The sequence below is a fragment of the Rhea americana genome, unplaced genomic scaffold, assembly GCF_003343005.1.
Source record: "Rhea americana isolate MKP2758 unplaced genomic scaffold, rheAme1 scaffold_22, whole genome shotgun sequence".
NCBI lineage: Eukaryota > Metazoa > Chordata > Aves > Rheiformes > Rheidae > Rhea > Rhea americana.
In genome coordinates, this window is record NW_028186329.1 from 5,702,609 (window position 1) to 5,725,169 (window position 22,561).

Here is a 22,561-nt window from a genome sequence, read left to right on the forward strand (position 1 = left end):
CTGATTACATATTACCTTTATCTCTTTTTAAACGAGTATTTAAATCCTAGCATCAAAGTAACAGTTCTCAGATTTGTCTCACTGGCTTGTTAAACTGTACAAGGGATGGCCTGAGACTGAGCTGTATGTCGTTCCACAATATCTCTCATCAGTAACTGAAGGGAAGGGGGGGGAAAAAACAACCCAGCTGCATCCAAGGAGGACAATTGTATCTGTATTTCCTAATTTTCAAAAAAATAAAGGTTTCTATTTTAGTTGATGTTCCTAAACATATACTTGAGAACCTGGCTTTAATTTATTAAAAATACATGTTTTGTAATGGAAAATATGTAAAATCAAAACCTGTATTTTCCATGCATTTAACTTTTGAAAAGGCAATAAACCATAGAAGGGGCCTGACTCAGTCCCTTGCAGTTTAATTTAAGACTTTAACTTCAAAGACTTTGGATCGAGGACAGAGTAGTTGCTACCTTTCACTTGGCCCTTTTGGGGATCTTTCCACAGTTCCCTCCATTCCCTGCCCTCCTCTCATCCAAGAATTATACTAACTACAAAAAAAGTTATAATTATGCTAGAGCTTATTAGAGCTTCTAATTGATATCAAAATTGTTTCTGTTGTTAGTGCCTTTAATAGCAGCATAACTAGATAATTACTTATGTGGATTTTTAACATTCTTTGCTTATGAAAATATTTTGTTTGCAATCAATAAGCTGTTGCAAAAGGGCTACTGCATGAATCAGTCTTTGTGTAATAGTGATGTGACCGTCTCAGTTTTGTGTTGTATGCTCATCACTAATTCTTTGCACGTAGCTCTTCTGTGAATTGACTTTGGCTGTGGTAGAGGAAAGCAGCTGTTCTTTTTGAGGGACTCATGAATATTTTTTATTCTGTTTTTCATTATCTAAATTCTTGTTGTTAACACTCTCCTTAAATTAGAAATCCTGTGTGGGTATTCAGTGTGTACTAGTGTGAGAATGTGTTTCTGAACATTTAATAACTTCATGCTCACCAACCTGGATTTCAGTCATGAGAACCATCTCTCTCTCTTTTTTTATTTCCTGCTTATTAAGCAACAACTATTGCAAACATTATCAACTTAAGAGTTTCTAAATGTCCAAATTTATGAATTGGCATTTTTCACTTTTAGTTCAGCATGAATATATATTGCTTGTTATGCACAAAGATGTGTCCATTCTCCAACAATGTGTTTATACTGTAGGTACTAAAATAACACTTACCCATTCCTGTTCCTGCAGATATGATATTATGTTGCAGTTCCTTTCTTGCATCATGATGGAAGTAAAGGTAACTGTTTGCATATCAGATACTAGATATACTTTCTGTATGCATATGTCACCAACATTTGTTTTTGAAGGTGTATTGCATTGATTTAATAGCACAGTTTCCTGTAACACAAACTAAAATAATTTGACTGATGCTGGGAATCAGTGTTGCAGAGTTGATCTCCCCTGAGTATTTTGAATCTGTTTGAATGGAAGTTGCTCTTGATGTATGAAACCACTGTTTCCTGAGAATTTTCCATGTCAAACACCAGATGTTAACTTTAAACAAGAATGACTGCGGTCTTCTGAAGACTACTGATGAAGTGAAGAATTTTGCATTCCATGATGAATGTCACATTCAGGTGTAAATACTTTTCTCTGTGTAGCTGTTTTTACCCAAGAGCTCCTAGTATCACTTGAACTGTGAGATGTTTAGCATGCCTTTTATGCATACTTTTATACAGTCCCTCTTTATACTTTAGAGCCTAGTCTGGTACAGCCATAGTGTAGACGAGGCCATAACCTACTGCTGTGGTTGCACCTCTATTTTTATGTCAGTATAAAATTAACAGTCTGTCAGTCTTAGACAAATCTTTCTCCACTCTTCTCCTATCTCCTTCTCTGTCTGCTGGTCTAACCAGTGTCAGTCTCTTCCTACACTTCCTATGGGAGAGATCAGTCTCCTTCTGTTTATCCCACATTCTGTCCAGTGCCCCCTCATTCTTTGGTTCACTGTTTTTTTTTACCCCCACCCAATCTTTCTATTTCTTTTTTCTTTCTTTGGGCTAATTTGCCTATTTCTTCCTTATTAGTCCTCTTGCATTCTAATCAGATTGCTTCCTACATCCCTAAGCTCAGCAGAGTCACCATTTCAGAGCAAGGAGATGGTCTCAGTCTGACAACTAGAGCTAAAGTTACAGTCATCTTCAACATCACAGTAACAATTGCAGTGAATTCAGGTTAGGATTTGCCCATTACTGAAAGAATCTTTTTAAAGTCTTCGAATCCTTTCAGTTTTGAAATAAACTTTATAATACCTTTGTCAATTTTTCCTGAAGATGGTATGTGCATTTCTGACACACAAAGCCTGTTTCCTGTCAAGTTTAAGTTACTAATCCGAGGATCTTTCTGTCATTCACTTGCATCCATATGAAGAAGCTGTATCACTTAAGTTTGCCCATCCAAACTGATTGGTCAAAATTATTTAAGGATATTCCTACCCTTGGACAGGGATCAGTCTCAAAAGTGATTTGATTTGCTGCTCATTTTGGGTATTTGGCGCATCCAGGCGGAACGTGGGGAGGCAGACTGCTCCCAGTAGAGCTCAGAGAGCCATCAGTACTCATTTTTCCAAACAGTGTGTGGCTGGGATCATGTAGATAATTCAGACACGATAAATATTCCTATAAGAGTATAAATGGATGAAAAAGTAGGTAGGGAAGAGTAATGCTCCAAGCATGGATATTCTCTTGCTGGTGAGGACTTAAAGCATCATGTTTCAAGTACATGGCTGTACTATTTCCAGCCCAGAAAGACTATTATCACAGCACCCGTGAAAGCAGTCAACTTTCATTCCTGTTTTCAATGAGTATTTGTGATACATATAAATATTTTACTGTAAATGAGCTGTCAGGGGAACAAAACAAGAAAATGTTAAATATTCATATTCTTATGCTTTCCTTGAAGAAAATGCACAGGAGATGTCTAAGGTTCTGTGTGTTTGTTCTGGGTTCTTTTGACTGAAAAAAGCCAAAATACTTAAGTCCGGGATCTCTGTGATAGCATTCTCTGAAACACTGTTCAGACTTCTATGCAATACCCAAGAGACAGGTGGAGATCCAGAATTGCAATGCGTGGATGAATGCATGCTATAGAAAGGAGAGATTTAGATGTTTTAGGAAATAGTGAAACTTCAGGGACAAGTGAAAGCTGTGTCGCAAAGATGAGCCGCCTCTTGATCAAAGCTGAACCAGGCTGTCATTACAAACAAAAACGATTATAGGGGAGTATTTAAACTAAAGAAATGATGAAAGACTGCATGCACAGAAGAGCACTTGATTCTCAATGATTTAACTAACAAGGGGCATGTGGCTAATCTTCAGCCTCCCTTAAAGGCCAAGGAGGAAAATAAATGGCCTGATCTAATAAATAATGAAGGCAAATTAGACAACCTGCTAAACCTAAAATAAATGGGGGAAATGAGACTACCTGACATCAAACAACATCCCTGATACAATAGATACTCTGAAGAGCTGGCAGGAGGATAATTAATTAATTAGTGTTGCCACGTACCATTTTTACAGGGATAATAAGTTAGGATGTATGCGAATGAGAGTGGTGCTGTGTTGTGAAAGAATAAATTAAGTGTGTTACACCATAAAACTATCACGAGAAGAGAGAAGCACTACAAATGGAAGTTCCAACTGTAATAATAAAAGTGTAATACTAGTATTCTACTACAACCCACAGTCAGAATGATGATAGCAAGCAGAAAACATTAAGTGAGATGAGAGAAGCTACAAATTTAGGACAAATAGTAACACGAGATTTCAGTTACCCTTCATTCATTCATTTATTAGGAAATCCTAAAATTGTATCCTTTATGTAGCTGTAGGGAAAACGGTCAAATGGTAAAGCTGATCCAAAGGGAGACTGGGAGGAGCGGTCAGGAATATGCCCTTAGGACAAGAGAATCCCCGTTTCAACCAAACGAGAAAGGAAAACGCTTTCCGTGTCTTTCCGGTCATTTCTTTGGCAGTCTGTTTGTGCTGTGTAGACAACTGAAGAACTCGCAGGATTGTCGTGTCGCGTATCGAGCAGCTGAAGTACATCTGATGATGAAAGGTCTTAATTCATTGAAAATACCATCCTTAGCTGGATTTTCTAAGGAAAGGGGGCACACACATGTGTTGTCCGTGTATCTACTAATGCTCTAAATAATGGTACCCATTGATGAGTGTCAGCCAAGGCTAATAAGGTTGGTTTTAAGGGTTAATAAGGTTAGTAAGGTTGGTTTTAAGGGTGATARGTTCCAGCAGGTTATTTGTGTGCGACAGTTCCCATCTGAATAGGGTGAGAAACACCTCAGTGTTGCCAGTGAGGGAAAGGTAACTGTAGTTCATCTTGTTTTGAGAGACACCATAAAGTTGGCACGGATGATCTCTGCAAGGAAAGAGGATATAAAATGGAATATACATCTGTTAWGTGTTTCATTACTTCTGTTGCTTACAGAACGTACTGTGTTAAGTTATGTTTAATTCTGATATTGTATAAACAATTGTAATTACTTATGTTGAAAACTGATTATCARCTGCTCACATATTACAGACAGAAAACTTTTTGTGTGTGTATATATACTTTGTACTGTGACTCAGAATTGCATTACAGATCACAAAAAACAAATCTCTGACATTCCTGATATTTCTAAAATGAAAAACAGCTGCTGCTGTCTTTTGCTCTTTTTACTTTTATGTGAAAGTCTTTCAGCTTTTTGTTATAAATCATATAGAAATAAAGTACAAAACCATTCTGATTTCTCCCTCCCCACCTTTCCTATTCAGATTAGTTTTTAAAGTGCTATAGCTCACAGTTAAGAAATTAAGAGCTATAAAGACAAAAAAAAAAAAAAGAAAGAAAGAAAGAAAAAGAAAAGTTATGGAATCAAGAGGGCTCTTTCAACTCAATATGAGGCCTATCAGTCTGTTAACACTGGAATACTATACAATAAGTGGTGGAGGCACTAGTGCTTGAAACTTAAAAATTAACTGTAGAAGATATAAATGATACATTCTTGAATTACAGGAATTAAAAAAAAAATGATGTGATGTGTTGGCATTGAATATAGCTGTTAAGCCTGGCTACATAGAAAGCTATGGTGAGGTATACTGAGAGCACAGATTTATAATGTATTAGTAGTTGGTGGCGAGACCACTAGATAAGAGATTATATGGGAAATGTGAGGTAACTAACCACTTAGCAAAAGTATAACAGCACCATATTTAAAGGGTAATGATCTCGTTTTCCTTCTTTTGGAATACAAGTAATTGCATGATGATTGACACAGCTGAGTGATTGCGTGCTGGAAAACCTCCGCATTCTGGACTTAATATTGTAAGAAGATGCCTGGGAGTCTCTACATGTAAAGTTGATTGTTCTGTGTGCCATATGGTAAAATACCTGCTGTAAAATGTGGTCATACAGGATTTCCATTTGTTTTGTATTCATCTGTTGCTAATCTGCTCAAGCAATATCAGGGCTTCCATATGTATCTGACATGTGTTTATCATTAGAGTAAGTTCTAAATACATTTACTCCTTCAATAGACTTAATGATGGAAAATCTGTGTTTTGGTGCCAAGGAATCAGCATGTTTATCTCGGATGTTTAATAGTTTTTCAGTGAGCTGAATTTGTATTTCCATTGTCTTTTTCAGAAAGTGCTTGAAAAACATATAGATTAAAAGAAATCTGTTTTCAATTGTGCACAAAAATTGCAGTGTAGCATGCCAAGAAATCTTGTCTTGTTTTGAATAGCATATTCTAAGATGGCCTATCCCTGGTTAGTGTGTGCAGTATCCATGAAGTCTGCAAGTCTTCTGTGCCCCTCAATCCCTGGCTCTTGTATTTAGTTTTTTCAGTAGTACTTTGAACATAAATACATCTCTCTCTAGAGTTTTATTAGAAGACATTGACCTGACAATACATCATTTATGTATGAGTGAAGTGTTGCTTGGAATACTTGTACATGTGAAGGTCTAAGCAATACAAGGTTTGTTATTAGGGATAAATTTGTTACCTTTTCCATTAGAAGTCATCTGGTACRTATCTGGTTAAATGCTAAGCAATTATTTTCAGTTATTACTTAGTTCTGGAGCTTTACCTTTCTTTTAAAATCTGAAGATCTGAAGTATGCCAACTTTTTCCATTAATACCACTTAAGAAAAGTTACAAACTTTATCTTGCATTTGTTCRTACACGTATGTTACTTTATTGGGCTGCAGCTGGCAAGTTATACTTCATGGTTTGAACACCTGTCTTGCAGTGAAATACTGCAGTGATATCTCAAGGTTACAATCCCTAGAAGTCACRCACAGAATTTTGTCACCAGTTTGACTTCATAAGGAGATTGGAGGAGGACTCAAATCTGGAACTCCTCGGCTTCGTCAAAGGCTGAGTGTTACGAACTTCTTAACCTRTTAAGCTGTTTTAATATTTTGGCGAGACAGAGGGATGATCTCTAATTTGTTTTCTACCATCTGCTTCCACTCAGTGTGTTTGGGTATGTCTGTGATGCACACTCGGATCTTGGGAGACACAGAGGCGCTCAGGTTGTGGCTAACGCATAAAATTGTTTCCTTGTTGCCTTGCAACACTGCTGAGTATTAGTGGTCTACTTTCTGCTTCTGTTCTCTCTTTTAAAAATAAGCAGGTATAGATAGTTGATTTTGTTTGTTCATTTTTTCAAACGGTAGAAACTGTTTTTTTTCAAATGTCTTTTTTTATTAATATTGGCCAGTTTAACACCTCTTTTGGAAAAGACTGCTTATTTTGGTCCTCCAGGCCCTCAATCTAGGTGGCCAGTTACTAGCAAATGGTCTGTGAGCTTTTCAATATGCTTATTTTTTGGGAAACAGTCAGTGTGGTTTCTGATGTAATATACAGTGGTTGTCAAATTAATCTATATATAAACCTTAAGCTTTCCTCCAAATTTCATGACGTTCCTCTGAGGAAGTCTATGTGAATTTTGTAGCAAAGACCTTTTCTTTATGCATTGTCCATAGCTACTGTGCGTTATCTGAGTTTCATTTTGATCCTCATCCCCTACAAAATTATGTTTTTTGCTTTGGTATTTCTGTTTCATCGTATTTAGACTTGCCTGTTTTCTTTCTCATTATCATTGTTTTTTGCCTTTAAGAAAAAAAAAACTGGCATCTATTTTATTGTGCTATTTGCCAAATTATTTTACACAATTTGGTAAAGCTCAAATATTTACAGTGCTTCAAATATCAAAAGAATGTGTGCATATTATATACACAGGTATACATAAAATGTAAAAGCATGTAGTATTTGTACTGTTGYGTGTTTTATTTATTTGAATTCTTATAAGTAAGAAAAACTGCAATTTTTTATAGTGTTTAGAATTTAACTAGATATATCTGTACAACTAGATAACTTCTTTAAATTTAAAACAATATAAGGAATCTCTGAAGTCCCATATGAAGAATAYTTTCTTTGCAGCCGCTCTGGAGCGGGAATTTGTCCATGTTATACGGTAGCGTAAAATGCTCTTCAGTGTGACTTTAGGTTTTCTTAAGAGCCAACAGAGGTTTCAGTGTTGGGGATCACTGCGTGGGGGATTTGGCACAGTGCTTGCTCTATGTCTGCTTTCATCACCTTGAGAAATGGGCACTTTTTTCTTCAAAAATGGATCTCATCTTTGTATGAGATGCCAAACTGATAGGCTTGTAGAGACAACGTCTTATTAGCCCCGGAAGAAGTGAGGAAGAGTCAGCAGCAACTGCGTTTCTCCCACAGTCTTGCAGTTTCAGCTTGTACCTGGTTTATCCTGCTCACCATGACAAGATGATTAAGAATCCATGCCTAACTTATTCTGGATCTTTTTATTGAAACAAGCATGGCAGTGATTTTAGGGATAAAAAGAAGGAAAGAATTAGTACTAGGCTAAGTACGTAATTTGTACTTTGGCAGCTCTGGGTTTCATGCCAAGCTCTGCTGTAGACCACTATGGCAGTTTGGGATGAAACGCTCCATTTCTTTTGACCATTTCCCAATCTGAAAAATAAGCATTTACCTCTCAGAAATGTATGGTTAGCTAAATTAGTTGTGGCAGGCTAATCCAGAGAAAACCTATTGACTCTTCTATACACCTAATAAATTGTGTTTTGTAACACAATTTGTAACACTGAAGTGCTATATTGGGCTTCTTAAAGGGCTTTTAGACTATTTAAATTGCTTGGACAGAATGTATTTTTCATCGTGCATGGAGGGGAGAACAAAAGGAAATCTGATAATTTGTGTTTGAATTTCTTTCATATGTTGAAATTCTTCATTTTGAAAGAAGAAGAGATGACAACAGAAGTAATAGAAATGTTCTCCTTTTTAATAGGAGAACTAAGATGAGCCAAACTGGTTGTAGGTGTGGAGGTAAATCTAAATGAACAAATTATGGGGCCAAGGATAGCTTTGATCCAAATACGCAAATGGAATTAGAACAGTGTAAGCACCTCCATGTTATTTAGAAGAATTTGATGCTTCCTCCTGAAACCTCCTCCAAAGTCAGTGATGAGATGCCGATCAATGTTATACTGTCCTCGGTTCAAGGTCAGCCAGGCAGTTCTCTAAAGCCCTGCCTGCTGCACGGGTAGGTGTAGTTCTGCAGGTGAACTAAAAAATAGCCTAGAGTACCCCATGTTGCTTTGGMTCTTCAAGTCCTGTAGAACTTGCAAGGTAAAAGTACAAATCCAGATACTTTCCTGATACAATTACCTTGATGGTGTGAACTGATGCAAGCTTTTCCTAGATGTGAAAAGGACAAGAAACAAGTCAAGGGGGAGGTGTAAGGGTTATCCTGATGCTTTTTGTGAAATTGGTCAGTAAAGCTTTTATAAAAAGACATTTTCCTGACAAGTTTTTGCAAAGGTAATAGATCTTCTGGGATGTGTGTTCTAGCTTCAATTGAAAACTTTTACTTAGTCTATTTAAAAAAAAAAAAAAAAAAGTTGCCTTGAGATTCATACTGATTCAATTGCTGTAAGAGAGTGTCTCACCTGTGTAGCTATTATGCTAGTGTAACTAATCCTTCATAACCCCTTTACCATCATCCCTAGCCATGCCTCTGAAGTTACATGGAAAGCTGGGAAGACTGACTCAGCTGAATAAGACTGACAATACCTGCATTTCCAGTGCAGAAGCTGAAGCATTTAATTCTTTCTTATACATACTCCTGGATTCCTCTCTGCTAGTGCTATATTTGGGAGATCCACTCTCTTTTAAACTCCTTCCACATCCAGTCAAGATCAGTTTCACGTGTTCCCTAATTGCTCCGTCCTTCYACTACGAGGGGCACCCACTCAACAAACTGCGTCTCCCTGCCAGGAGCTGGGAGAAAATCTGCTACTACAGCTGGTATCAATAACCACGTGCCTCTCACTCCGAAGTCTCATTTGGGCTGATAGCCCAAGTTGCATACCGCGTATCTTACAGGCATAAGGGAGAGATCTAGCAGCGTTTCACGGTGAGAAAATAACTGCTTCCCAAGGGTCGTATTCCACAGCAGGATGGAGCTAACGGTATCCACAGTTTTCCTGCTCTTACAAAAGACAGCTGTAACAAGTTACAGCTCTGGGGAGAGCATAGGGATTAGTACGTATTCTGTATGGTTAGTAGAGAAATAGCTCCTCCCCTAAGCTGCTACTATTGCAATGACATCTTGTTTTGGCTGGAAATTTGGGATTGCTGTTAGGCGCTTTATGTTAGACTGCATTTACCGTTAATTTAAGAACTTGAGTATAACATGCTTCGAGGCTTCATGTGATATGTTTTGTTGCGTTCTATGTACCATATACTTATCTGTGGGGTTTCTAGCTGGCTTCATTTCAATATTGTTATTTTAAATAACAGATTATTTAACATGACAGATACAGGGCCACCAAACATTACCCATTTGGCAGCACTGTCCTGTGATCTAGCTGATATTCTAGTAGTAGTCTAGGTGGTTTTATCAGGTGAGACCTATAGCCAGGCAACTGCTTCTTGTGCAAAAATCAAAGATGAAAATAAAAGTATGTACTGTGCTATCTTATCATGCTATAGCTGACAGGTTATGTTTTGAGGTTTCTGTTTCTGTCAACATTTAGCATTCAGGGTGAGAAGTGCTTGTTGATGCAAGCTTTTGTATTTTCAAACCTCTCGAAATTGGAAGATTGCAGTCAATTCTGTTGAATGTCTGGATGGAGTTTTAACGAAGTGTAGCAGTGATGACACATAGGCATCTTGAATAGTATATGCTGAAATAATGCATCACTTTCCAACATTAAAAGTTTGAGGAAACTTTGACTTTGAGGCTCCTCTGCAGGTAGCTTAAAACCTTTCACTGGGAAGTTGCTCAGTTGCTTTGTTCATTTTGCAGCTTCTCGCTTGGGTACTGAATGAGGAGGAGTTCCTATGGAAAGTATTAGGACATTCTTGCATGAAAGAAACAAGTATTAGTGCAGAGTAATGCAAGCAGTAGCACGGACTTGTGAGAATAAGTAATCTACAAATCTAGTATTTGCGTAAGCAGACATGGGGGAGGGGRAAGGATGTTGCTCTTGCTGTAGATAAAGTTGACATTTTTCTACTATATTTTATTTTCTGACAATATTTTACGTACTGGAAAATACTTAAGGGGAAATGAATTTAACGTTGGATTTGCCAAAGAATAAAAAGTTTTTAAGAATGTGTATGTCACATTGTATGTTTGTTGGCTGCAGTCTATCAGTGTAAATAGTGCTTGTGAAGTATTTTGCTGTAAGGAAAAAATGTGTTTATTCCATATAAATTGGCATGTATATGCTTAAGCCCTTTCTATAAATACTTGAATTAAAGGACACCAGATGTTGCACAGAAGCTGCTGCTGCTGCTTACTGAACTTCATGGTATATTCTTTCAAAACCCACAGGAAGTAGCTGAGGGGAAAAGTATATTAATTAAGTTCAGAAATACATTTTCCAGTTATAGAAAAATCTCCAAAGAAAATACCATTTGATCTTCAGTAATATGAGCTTGCTGTCCCAGGAATCTGGTTGCAGCATGCAGCACTGTCTCATGGGAATCAAAGTTCAGTCTCCAAATTTGCAAAGCTAGACTAGCCTGAGAGTAAACCAGTCTGTAGCACTGTAGGCAGGCTACAGAGGAAACGGTTTCCAGTTTTCCTTGACCTGARGAAATAATCTGGTAATAACAGGACTTGAGGAGAAAGGAACATATCCAGAATAGTATTCCATAAGCTCTACAGCTAAGTTGAAAAAATGTTAAATGTGCTTTGTGCATTGGTTGAGAAGCATTTGTGCCCCAAATTTTACACCTCTGCATTTAGAAAGACTTAGACATCTGGTATAGTGTCTTCATTATTGGGAAATCTAGCAAGAATGTGTAAGAGCCCAAGTTTTGTGATCCTTCAGACCCAAGCACTGAAACAGTCCTTGACATCAGTGCTCAGCATCGAGTGCCCACCAGTCTCTGCCAGTGATTATGTAACTGTTTATATTAAGGGGAAAACTGCCCTCGAGGGAAAGGTCCATATAGCCTGGTAAGATTCCCCCTTAAGCACTCTTGTGTCCCACAGAGAGATATTTGAGCATGCATTGCTGATGTGCTAGGTCGTGCTTGTACCATTTGGAGGAGCAGGGGAAGGTGTCTTCCTCCCCCCCGCCAAAGAATTCTGTTGCAGGCTTTAAGAAAGTCTCCTGCTGAATTTGTTTTACAAGCCTGTACACCCACTTCCCCTCCCCTCAAACAAAAGCCAAAAATATATTTGAAGTCACCTCATATACCACTCTCGCACTTTAACAGAGTGATAACAAGAACTTGAAACTGAACTACCTTTTCCAGTATGTAGTTACCTGTGTTAAGATAACGTTTGATCTTTGAATCAGTCTACAGAGTTCCCATACCACATCACATTCAAGATTATTTAAGATCAGATTTGAKTTTCCCCCTTACTTACCCACACTTATTGTATAGTCCTTCAGTATCTGCTATATCACGTTGCTGACTTTAATGGCATTTGGACTGCTCTACTCATAAGCTGCCTTATTCCTTGATACMGAATGCCTTCTATCAATACAACGTTCTTTTCGGGAGGTTCATAAATTTGCTTTACGTGTGTAAGAATCAGTGAATGTGTTTTAGGCCTGAAACATATGGTGTAGTCTACATTAAATATAGAAATCATATTTTGCCTATTCAATAACTGAGAAATTGCAGAAGAGCATACCTGTTATGCTTCTGCCAATATTTGTGCAGTTAGATTTGTTCCTTATTCAAAGTTACGACGGTATGGGAGGGCTAAGGTATACTGAAGCATGACTATGTAACAAGTTTGTCCTYCTCAGTCACTGGTCCAGAATGGGTTGAGGAAGCATGGTGGTGTAACTCATACCTATGCAAGTTGTCTTTGTTGAGTTAATTCCTTTTAATCTTTTTTGTAAAGCCAAATTCTACTGCAACGGAGCGAGCCATTGCAAGACTTGCAACACACCCCATCTTGAAATCCAAAATTGCTGACCTTAAAGGTATGAAATAGTATGCTAACTTGTTTATTACTGTGTAGCTTACAGAGATGTTACTGTGTTCCTGTATATTCCTGACATGAACACGCAGTAGGTATTATCAGCTTCTGCTACTACCTTAACTAGCTGCAGTGAACYGAGTATGACAAGTTTGTAGTCATGTATATCGGTTGAAACAGGTCCATATATGACAGTATGCCATAGCATTTTAAGGTCTGGACTGTAGGACAAGCAGTGCTTGTAATGGGAATTCTAAAAGGCCAATGGTTGTGATGGAATATCTCTAAAATAGGTAAGACTGAACTGGCAATGAGAATACTAACAAGTAGATAAAATGGTAAAAGGAGCATTACAGCTGGATTTTCAAAGACATCAAAAAGATTTCACAAATAGCTCCACTGAGCTTCTTTAGAAACTATTCCCAAGGTCCTGGGGGAATTGTTCCTGGTTCTTTAAGATATCTGCATTTCTCTGTAAACTCAAATATTCCAATAAAAATTGATGTTAAAAAGGGTAAAATCCTCGTGATAATGCCATGAAGTTGTTTCATTAATAAGAAACTGTGTCAAATACCCATTTAATTATATTTAAGCAATTTACTATTTTTTGCAGATTTTACATGCAAGGTATTGCCCTAAACAAGCATGACTATGAACTGCAGATAACTTGTTGAAAGATGAGCTCACAGTTAAACCTAAGTTCAAAAACAGTGTATTGACTCAGTAATAATTTCAAGCTGTTTTTTTTCCCTACTTTCATTGCCGTTATACTCTAAGGCATTCCCCATATGTTCAGTAACTGATTGATAGACATTCAAAATATACTTAATACAATAAATTTAACTCGTAAAAATGTTTTGTTAGGATAGGGCATMTACTGTCACGTGTAAATGCGAAAAAGATGTTTTTCTGCCATGTTTGTAGCTGCTGTAAAAGCTTTTAAGGATGCAAGAAAGAAACCAGCCAACACCCATCTTTCAATAAAGGATAAATCGGAAGAACACCCTAGGTCGGCACAACCTCTCAATAGCAATGTGGATGACCAAGTTGTTAAAGTCGTTCAAAACCAGCAAGCACGTGAAGACAAAACAAAAATGAGTACGAAAATAGGAGCCAACACAGAGAAAGAACTTTGTGAGAGTGATTACGAGCAGAAAATTGTGGGAAGCGAGAAAGCGTGCTCTCCGAAAGAAGCTTYGTTACAGGCAGTAGAAGGGCGAGCAGTCGCTCAGAATAAAGGGGGAAAGAAATTTGACTATCTAAAGAGGAAAAAACCCATAAGCATGAACAAATTCACTGCAACAAAAGAGTCTGTCGGTGATGTTAGCGACCTGGAACAGCTTAATGAGGAAGAGTACTTTGATGATAGTACCGAAGAAAGGTTTTATAACCAGACATCGGACTCTGACAGTGATAGCAAYGATGATTTCTTCATTGGCAAAGTAAAAAGAAAGAAAAAGGTAGCAGCAGTTAGTGACTTTTCTTCAATAAATGAAAAGAACAGACCACAGGRAAAACCACTGAAGAAGGAAAAGAACGCAGTGCCTAGGACAGTGCGAGATTTGGTCAGAGAAGAAGGAAAGCTACATGCAAAAGCAGAGAAACTGGAATCGGTGTTCTGCAGTCTGCTCTCTGCCCCTAATCAGAAATCCCAAAATAGAAGGTAACCCTTTTCTTTTGTGGGGTTCTCTGTTCCCTGCTTTCCGCTAGTAAGGGAAATTGTTGTGATTTATTTTTTCTTTTTATGTTGGTACCTGTCAGCAAATAAGCAGAACTTCAGCCAACTTACAGCTTACAATGTTTTCACTTAACCCACTCTTTCACTGCTTTGTTGACACTTGCATTTTTTTCACATTCACATTAGTCCTGACATACATTTAGCATTCCTTAGTAAACATGCATCTCAATTAAATCACATCTGAGTACTTCTATTTCTTTTTTACTTATTTTAACAAACAGGAAGAAATGTTTTTTGCATGTTATAAGACTTAAAGTCATTACACGAGTATTTTGATGACCACTCTCTATTCGCAAATGCTTCTTAATACTCATTTCRTGAAAAATCCTAAATAATATTTTTATTTTTAGAAATACTGAAGACCAGCCTCTCAAAAACAGAAGAACAGGTATGTATTACTTAATCTGATAAAATTAGGAGTGCARAAACGTGCTGAGATTTTGTTACTTCTGTAGTCTAATCACAATAGGTTATTTCTTGTTTTGTTTCAGTGTTGTAGTATGTATTCTAACACTTGTTCTTAAAATGGTAAAATTATCGAACTTTACCTGTGAATATTGTATGCTCTTGTTTCCTATTTTGGAATATTAAAAATATTTAAAGTAGGGTCCACAAGGCACACTGCTTTTCTATCTGTCTTTATGTTGAGCAGTTAGTGCCACCTGGGCACAAACAAGGTTGTCTGATATTTATCTCTAACATGTAGTTTAGCCTAAAAGTGATTACTTAATTCTTTCAATATTTTACTCTACTTACAGCGTATAGTTCAATTTTTGAACTCATTAAATCAAGAGAGTTTAAATCAAAAAGAGTGTTTCYGTCATATTGAGTTACATTAGTGCACAGAAAAACAAGTAGAGGTTGTGATGAATATTAGTCTACACAGGTTTTGCATGTGGTCAGTAATAATAGATCTTAAGTGTCTGCAGTCTACCAAGTGACAATTTACTCAGCTGCAAGATGAGGAAACCTATCTTACTAGCCTCCTTTAAACACTCAGATAAACATTACCTGTGTCTCATTAGAATATTCTTGTAAATGTCTACCTTGGTAAGGTAATTTTAGCACATTTTTATGAACATTCATGATGTAGTTAATGTTTGATATTGTATTTTCTATACAGCTTTTCCTAAAAAGGAACCACAGCTCAAGAAGCAGCAATTTGCTGAAGTTGCAGGTATTAAATGCAAAAACAAAAAAGCAGTTTTAGAACAACCTCTTCATCCTTCGTGGGAAGCAAGCAAGAAACGTCGGGAGCAAATGTCTCAAATTACAGCATTCCAAGGAAAAAGGATTAAATTTGATGACTAGACTTTATGTAAATTCAGGTTTTAAAAGATGATTGTTATAGATTCACATCTGGTGGTATTTTCTTATGGAGTAACAACTGGTGTTGGAACACTTTTTTTTTTTCCTCCCCTCTGTGATAAAAATGGAAGACGGACTAAAGTCTTCACTGAGATAATATTTTTACAAGTTTTAAGAATTCATGTCTTAGCCATATTTAGATGTCTAAATTATTTTCATTAAACTGTCCTTATCCTTTGAAGCCTGTAAAATGATATTTTAAAAGCTTTGTTCCTAGAAGTAATCATCTGTTTCTAATGAAGATTATCTAAATAATGCGGTGTGCTGTCTTGATTAACAGGAGGTCACGTGGTGTTGGTTTGCAAGCTCTGTTGCATAGTTTTGCCATTAATGAAATGCACCCTAACGTGAGTGAATGCTTTGAGGAACATCATTTATGCTCTTAGTCTGAATTATTTGGAGTTTTGTTTAAGTAAAAATATACATAAGACTGTTTGAGGCCTTGGATGTAAAGAGAGAGGGGATAAGGTAAAACATTAACTACTGAAGAAATAATCCTAAGAATACATTATTATATGCATCTCAACTGAGAAAAGGTAAGATACCTCTTAAACTTGAACAGACATCATAAATCCATGCTTCTGTTAGAGAAGTAGATCAGTAATATTCATATTATGAAAAATTCTAGGTATCAATAAAATACTGGCCTGTATAAATTGTGATCTCTATCTTTCTTTGGTTATGCTGCCAGTTTAAAGAACTGAAAATAYTTTGAACATTCCTGTTCCGGAAAATGTCAGAGTGCTCCAATATGTATGTCTTGCKCTTGTTGCATAATTCAAAGTCATCTTTCTTATTCTTCATGTTGGTATTTAAGAAAATAGTCGTAACCTTACCTTCTCATAAACATTCTGCCTTTGGTAGTCAGAAGGATTTGGTTATTTCTCAGACAATGTTGAAAATGAAGTTCTCTTGCACGCTCAGGAGCATTTGACTGGTTTAAGTGGCATTTCTGTTTTGGAGTTTGAGATATGAGAACCTTCACTGTAGTTTTCCTTCAGAGGCCTTTGCTAGTGGTTAATAGCAACGTAAGTTCTGAGCTGATAATTAATCTTCTATTGCGTGGTTTGTTTAAATATAATTGTCTTTCAGAATCTTATGCTAAACAAATCCAGAAACTTGGTAAGTGATTGCTGTGGGTGTAAGATGATGTACTGTGCAATTCACATAGCACGTTGTAGAGACCTAGGTTTACTCAGTGCCGCTGGCTTCTGTATTTGAAGAAACAACGAACGACAGATTCTTAACTCAGCCTGTGCGCCGCTTGGGTTTTATGGATGTCTTGTTACATCACCATCGTGTCAGTTCGTGTACTGACTGAAGACCACTATTTTCTTAACTGTTCCTCTTACAGAAACAGTTTCGCAGGAGATTGTCCTTGCAGATCTTGCCTGAAAAAATGTCTGTTCTTATGAGCCCCTGTTGAAATGGGAGGCCAGAGGAGGCACTTGCACACACTGCCCAAGGTGCAGATACGTCGTGCAGTATATACAGCATCGTAGTACTGTTTTCTGATGTGTTCTTTATTCCTAATATTGAAATTGCTTTATTTTACTGTGTSTGAGCATTGGACTGACATTCTTATGCAATTATAATCTGCATGTTTTGTTCTGATAACTGAAGGTGTTTTTGCAGTCTGTTATATGCGAAGACAGAATTATTGTTATTGTAGCACTTTAAATTTATCTACATAACATTTAACTATCATTGCAATGCCTCATCACTTGGTCTCGGTCACTACCTTGAATAAGTTTGTATCATTTGCAAAATTTTGATTGGAAGTTTGTTGCTCCTTTAAGTCATTTGTAAATATACCRAACAGGGTAGGTCATGGTGGACTCACTGGTAACCACCTTCCACTTTGAAAGTTGAGCGATTAGTCCCATCTTTCATTTTCTACTTCAGAGCTRATTATTCATCCATGCAGGAACCTTCTCATTGATTTTGTGGTTATTGAGCTTCCTTAAGAGCCTATGCCAAAGGAACTTGTCAGGATACTCTCGAAAATCCAGCTGCATGGTGTCRTCTAGATTTTCCATGCTTATGAATCCCTTCAGTAAATTCCAGCAGGCTTTTAAGGCATGATTTCCCTTTGTAAAAGCTATGTTGACTCTTTGCTAATCTTATATTTATGTTTCTAATTCTCCTCTCCTTTTTACTAATTTGCCTCAGACATACAAGACTTAGACTTGTAAGGGTGTAGTTGCCTGAATCACCTCTTCAAGACTCTAGTAAAAATTGGCAATTTCAAAAAATCTACTGCCTTCCAACCTTGAGTGCTGGTGTGATTTTTTTTTTTTCTTTTAAGACGAACTGCAGCACACTCAGTAACTGCTCTTTCAACTTCGCCTTTCTTTAGAATTGAATCAGTACCATCTGACCTTGGTGACTTGCTTCTGTCCATTTTTTTTTGTTGTTCTGTAACCTCTGTAACTTCAATTGCTGCTGTGGGAACCCACATGTTTTTCCATAGCTACTACACAGCAAATTATAAGGGGTTTTTTACTATGACTTTCTGCGCTGAGTTTTCCTCCAATGCCTCCATTGTCCTACAGACACTGGCAAGTGTCATTGTTGATGTGCTTTGAAAAAGATATATTAATGGTTTTGATAGGCTTGCTCCTTCTGGCCTGTCTTATGGTATTTTTACTTTGCTATGGTTTGTTCTCATTTTCCTTCTTCTGATACATCTGCAGCTTTTTCACAGATGCTCTCTCTAATCTCCCTAATCTTACTGCTTAGTCATGCCAGCTTTCTTTTGCTTTTTCTCAAATCTGTATTGTTAAAACAGGATTATTCGGTGCGCATGCTCTCTAGTACAGCACCCTGAAATACCTCCGTGCCACCTACAAGAATTGTCACCTTGTTTTGAGGAGATTGTTCTGTTCAGCGTGACTCTCCATTTGGAAATAGAGCACAGCTTTGCAGTTTGTGTTTCTCTGGTTGCTTCCACAAATGTTCAGTCTGAGTGATTAGGTTTATTATTGCAGATGCGCCCTTGAACTGCTGTGTTTGAACCAGGGCAACAAAGCAGGATGCAAGCAATCCAGGAGCTTTCTGGAGAGCATTGATGGTAACTTTCTGATGAAGGTGATTGAGGAGCCAACGAGGGGAGATGCTCTGCCGGGCCTTATGTTGATGAACAAGGAAGAACTGGTTGGGGAGATGAGTCGAAGCAGCCTTGGCCTCTTCTCTCTCATGTAWGGTCTGTGTCTTAGTGTATGCATCCCATGGATATCCATCCATCCTTCTGTTGAGTTCCTAAAGGCTAAATTGTCTGTTGCTCATTTTATTTGTTATAATGCGGGCATGTCTTCACCCCTCCTTTTCATTTTCTCTTCTGTATCTGAAGCAAATGTCAGTATATGGATAAAATGTAGTAGTATCTCCCTGAATTGTATTGCTACTCAGAGGAATCTGAATTTCAAATAACCTTTCATTTTTCTGTCCTTTTTTATTGTTGTTGTTCTTACTGTGCTATAGAGAACAACCTTAAATTCTAGGCCAGATCTAAAGGAAGACTTGAAGAGCAGAAGCATCAAAGTGAAACATAGAAATGTTTGTCGTGATTTTCCATTGGAAAGGATCACATTTTGTAGGAAAAGCCATCAATTTACTAGAGGTATGCAAAATACTCTTTGAGTTTTCCAGACCCCAACACTAGTACCTAACATTWAAAAAAAAAAATAAAAAAAAAAAATAGCCGAATGAGAGTCCAAACAAATGTTTGATATGCAACTTCTCTGGTTTCAATAAAAGCAAGAAACATTTCTTTTGTTAACTGTCATCGGTTATAAAACATTTCTTCATGGACAGCTAATCTTTCYCTGAGTAGATGAGTTCCATATTTTAGGAACTGACTCATATTAAAGACCAAGAAGTTAAAGATTGCACTTTTGGGGGGGAGGGGGAAAAAAAAGGACTATTTACAACTGTATCAGTAAAAATTAAGGCATTTATATTCTAAACTGCGTTTTTGCATGTACTTAGTGTCCTAGGGCTATTAGTTTATCTTGGCATTTGAGTAAGTTTCTAGCCATAGAATCTTCCTGGAGGAAGCCTGACTTACCAAAGCATCCTTTTCCTCCTCTTCAAAAGCACCTCTGCTAAAAAGAATTGATAAAATATTTCGGATATGAACGAGAGAGAGAGAGAGATTAGGTTACTGACCTTGCTTCATATTTTAATCAGTTATTACAGCTTTTTAGCTGATTTTTAGTGACTCACCTGGATCACAGCCTTAATGTGCTAAGCACTATACAAACGAGTAGTAATGGTTTGGACTTGATAATATTATACGTGTGCAACTGAGCAATCTTTGTGAACTGATAAACCTAATCAATTTATCTGGGGTTTCCTGATAAAGTTCAGAAATTTTTCTCTTCCTTATGTTAACATAACATTTTCAGTATATACCTCACTTTAATGCAACTTATCTGTGACATTGCTTTGACAGAGRCCTCTCAAAGTACTATCGGTTTATTTTTATAGCGATATGGAAAGTTATTTCTTTCTGTGATTGTTAGATTAAGAACTCTTTGCAAATTCTACTATACTTTCCAGTTCAGTAGCATACCATGGGGGATAGGTTCTCAGTCTGCRTACATATTGTGAGATTCTGCTATCAGATGCTTTCGGATATATTTTCACTTTAACCTATTGATAAAATAATCTCAGTAAATTTTTTCAGTAGCTTTCAGAAGAGCCAGCATTAGTTTAAATGTTGTAAATATGTTTTAGAAGACAATTAGACTATTGTTATCCTGAGTTAAAGATTTCCAAACAGGCAGATTTCTTTCTTTCATCAGTTAGGTTTATGGATGGGTTAAATAAGGAGAAGTAATTGAATTCAAATTCAGTTGCAGTCATTCTTTCTTAAGTGAAAGTGGTGGCTACTTCCTAATTGTAGAATGATGCTACCTGATTTTGTGATACGAGGCAAGTGATTTAATGTGAACACAACRTCCAGAATGAGACGCAGGTAGCGGATATTTGGAAACTAGAGGGATTAGTTACTTTTCAATCAATTTGWATCTAGTTTCTGCATTAATTATATAAATACATATTAACTGTTCTGATTGCATTTTTCTATTTATGTGGATTCCCATTACAGTGAGCTTTGAGCTCTAGGACTAGCACTTAATTTTCTAATCAGTTTGAAGCTCCTAGTCTAGAATATATTGGAATAATTTTGTTAAATTACAGAATCATTAAATATGAAATAATTCTACATTTGTTTTATTAACTTCAAAAGATAACACCTTTTTTCTGTCAKTGTGCTATTTATCTGAAGGTAGGAGTGCTATAATCCATATTTCTTAAATACTTGAAAACCTGTTACGTAAAGGAACATTTCAGTGTTCTTAAATCATGTCCTTCTGTATTAATTCCTCAGTAAAGGGAGGAGAAATGCTTCACACTTCAGCCTATTTAGTCAATGGAGCATACAGATTGGAGTAGGCAGCAGAACGTAGCTTTGTATTCAGAAAATGTAGATCACAAAGGATAAACTGTTCATGTTAAATGTGTTAAGCAGTTGTCTAAATTAAACAGACTTTCTAACATAGCTTAAACTTCATTTCCATGAGGGTAACATTTTTGGAGCAAAAATTCTGAAGTTGGTTACGAAGTGCCTGTGTCTATAGAGACAGCTAATTTGGTAAGGTRATCTCTAACAATATGATATGTATCCAGATGAACCACAAGTCATTCTATTATGCCTTCACTGTTAAGCCTCAGTATAGTTTGAGAGGTAATTTGTCATCCACTGCAACATTTTACTTTCTTTTGTTTCTAACTTGGTATGAATTTTTTTCTGAGACCAAGTCAGAATTACAGAATAATAAGTACCGTGAACCATATTAGTCGTGTGGCCCCACAAATGCGGTAGGGGCAGTTCAGCTGGGAGACAAACTTGTCTTCGAGTCTGTGTTTTGTTGGGGCTTTTAGTGTGCTAGAAGAGTGACCCGTGTCTGTAGCGCTGTGTGCTTGATAGTAATTGTGAAGACAGGTAAGACATCAAAAATGTAATTAATGAAATATCTCGTGTCTAAAAACGAAAAAGCCAAGAGAAAGCCATTTTGTTCATGCTTGTTTCTGAACAAAGACTGCTTTAAACCACAGTGTTCCTGTTAGAAGATGTTTCCCCAAAAGCTGTTGTTAAAGGAAGAGAAATGGAAATGCTTCATGTATTAAAAAGAGAGAGAGAGAGAGAGAGAGACTTTGTTTTTCTTGGTATTTGCCATCATGGAAACTATGAAATCACTACCAAGGCTGGATTTTAGTAACATCGTATTGAAGAGCAGTTTTTACTACTATTTTGCAAGAAATGGCTGATATTTTCACAGAAATGCTGAAAAGTCTTTTGCCCAATTAGCTAAACTGAACCTGCTCTGTAATGTTGTTCTATTATTTATTTTCCAAGAATGTGATGTTTACAATCATTTACGTGCAAGCACTATTCTTTTTCTTGCATATGTCAACAGGTGTGTTCTTTTACAGACAAAGACCTTTGAGGCAAAGGTTTAGCAGAAAAATGGAATGACTAAGTTTAAGAAAAACAGAGGCTTAAAACTGAATTTCTGCCCTTTTAGCACTTAAACACAATCATTAAACAAACATCCTGCATTTGTGCTGATTTCTAATACAGTCTACCTCCAGTCAGCAGAGGCTTTGACAAAGGCCAACTTCAGAACATTTCTTACTGAGACCCACCTTTCAATTAACACTTGTCAAATGGCCATCCTTTCCAGTTCTATACAGATGCACACCACTTGGAGGCTTTTCCATTGAGAGATGGATCTGGCTTCTTATAAAGTCCTACAATAAATACTTTGACAAGTTGAACGCTTGAAACATTTTATTCAAGTCATTTTCACATAAA

The 22,561-nt window shown here is 36.9% G+C and overlaps 1 protein-coding gene across 1 annotated transcript in view; it reads left to right on the top strand.

Moving 5' to 3' along the window:
* Nucleotides 1-17,237, top strand: part of SRFBP1 (serum response factor binding protein 1) — a 71,901-nt gene extending 54,664 nt beyond the window's left edge. The window contains exons 5-8 of the mRNA XM_085305406.1: nt 12,495-12,576; nt 13,497-14,235; nt 14,661-14,698; nt 15,434-17,237. Coding sequence (XP_085161532.1) covers nt 12,495-12,576; nt 13,497-14,235; nt 14,661-14,698; nt 15,434-15,621 — 1,047 coding nt within the window. The 3' untranslated portion in view covers nt 15,622-17,237. The remainder of the gene's footprint in view (nt 1-12,494; nt 12,577-13,496; nt 14,236-14,660; nt 14,699-15,433) is intronic.
* Nucleotides 17,238-22,561: the final 5,324 nt, after the last annotated feature.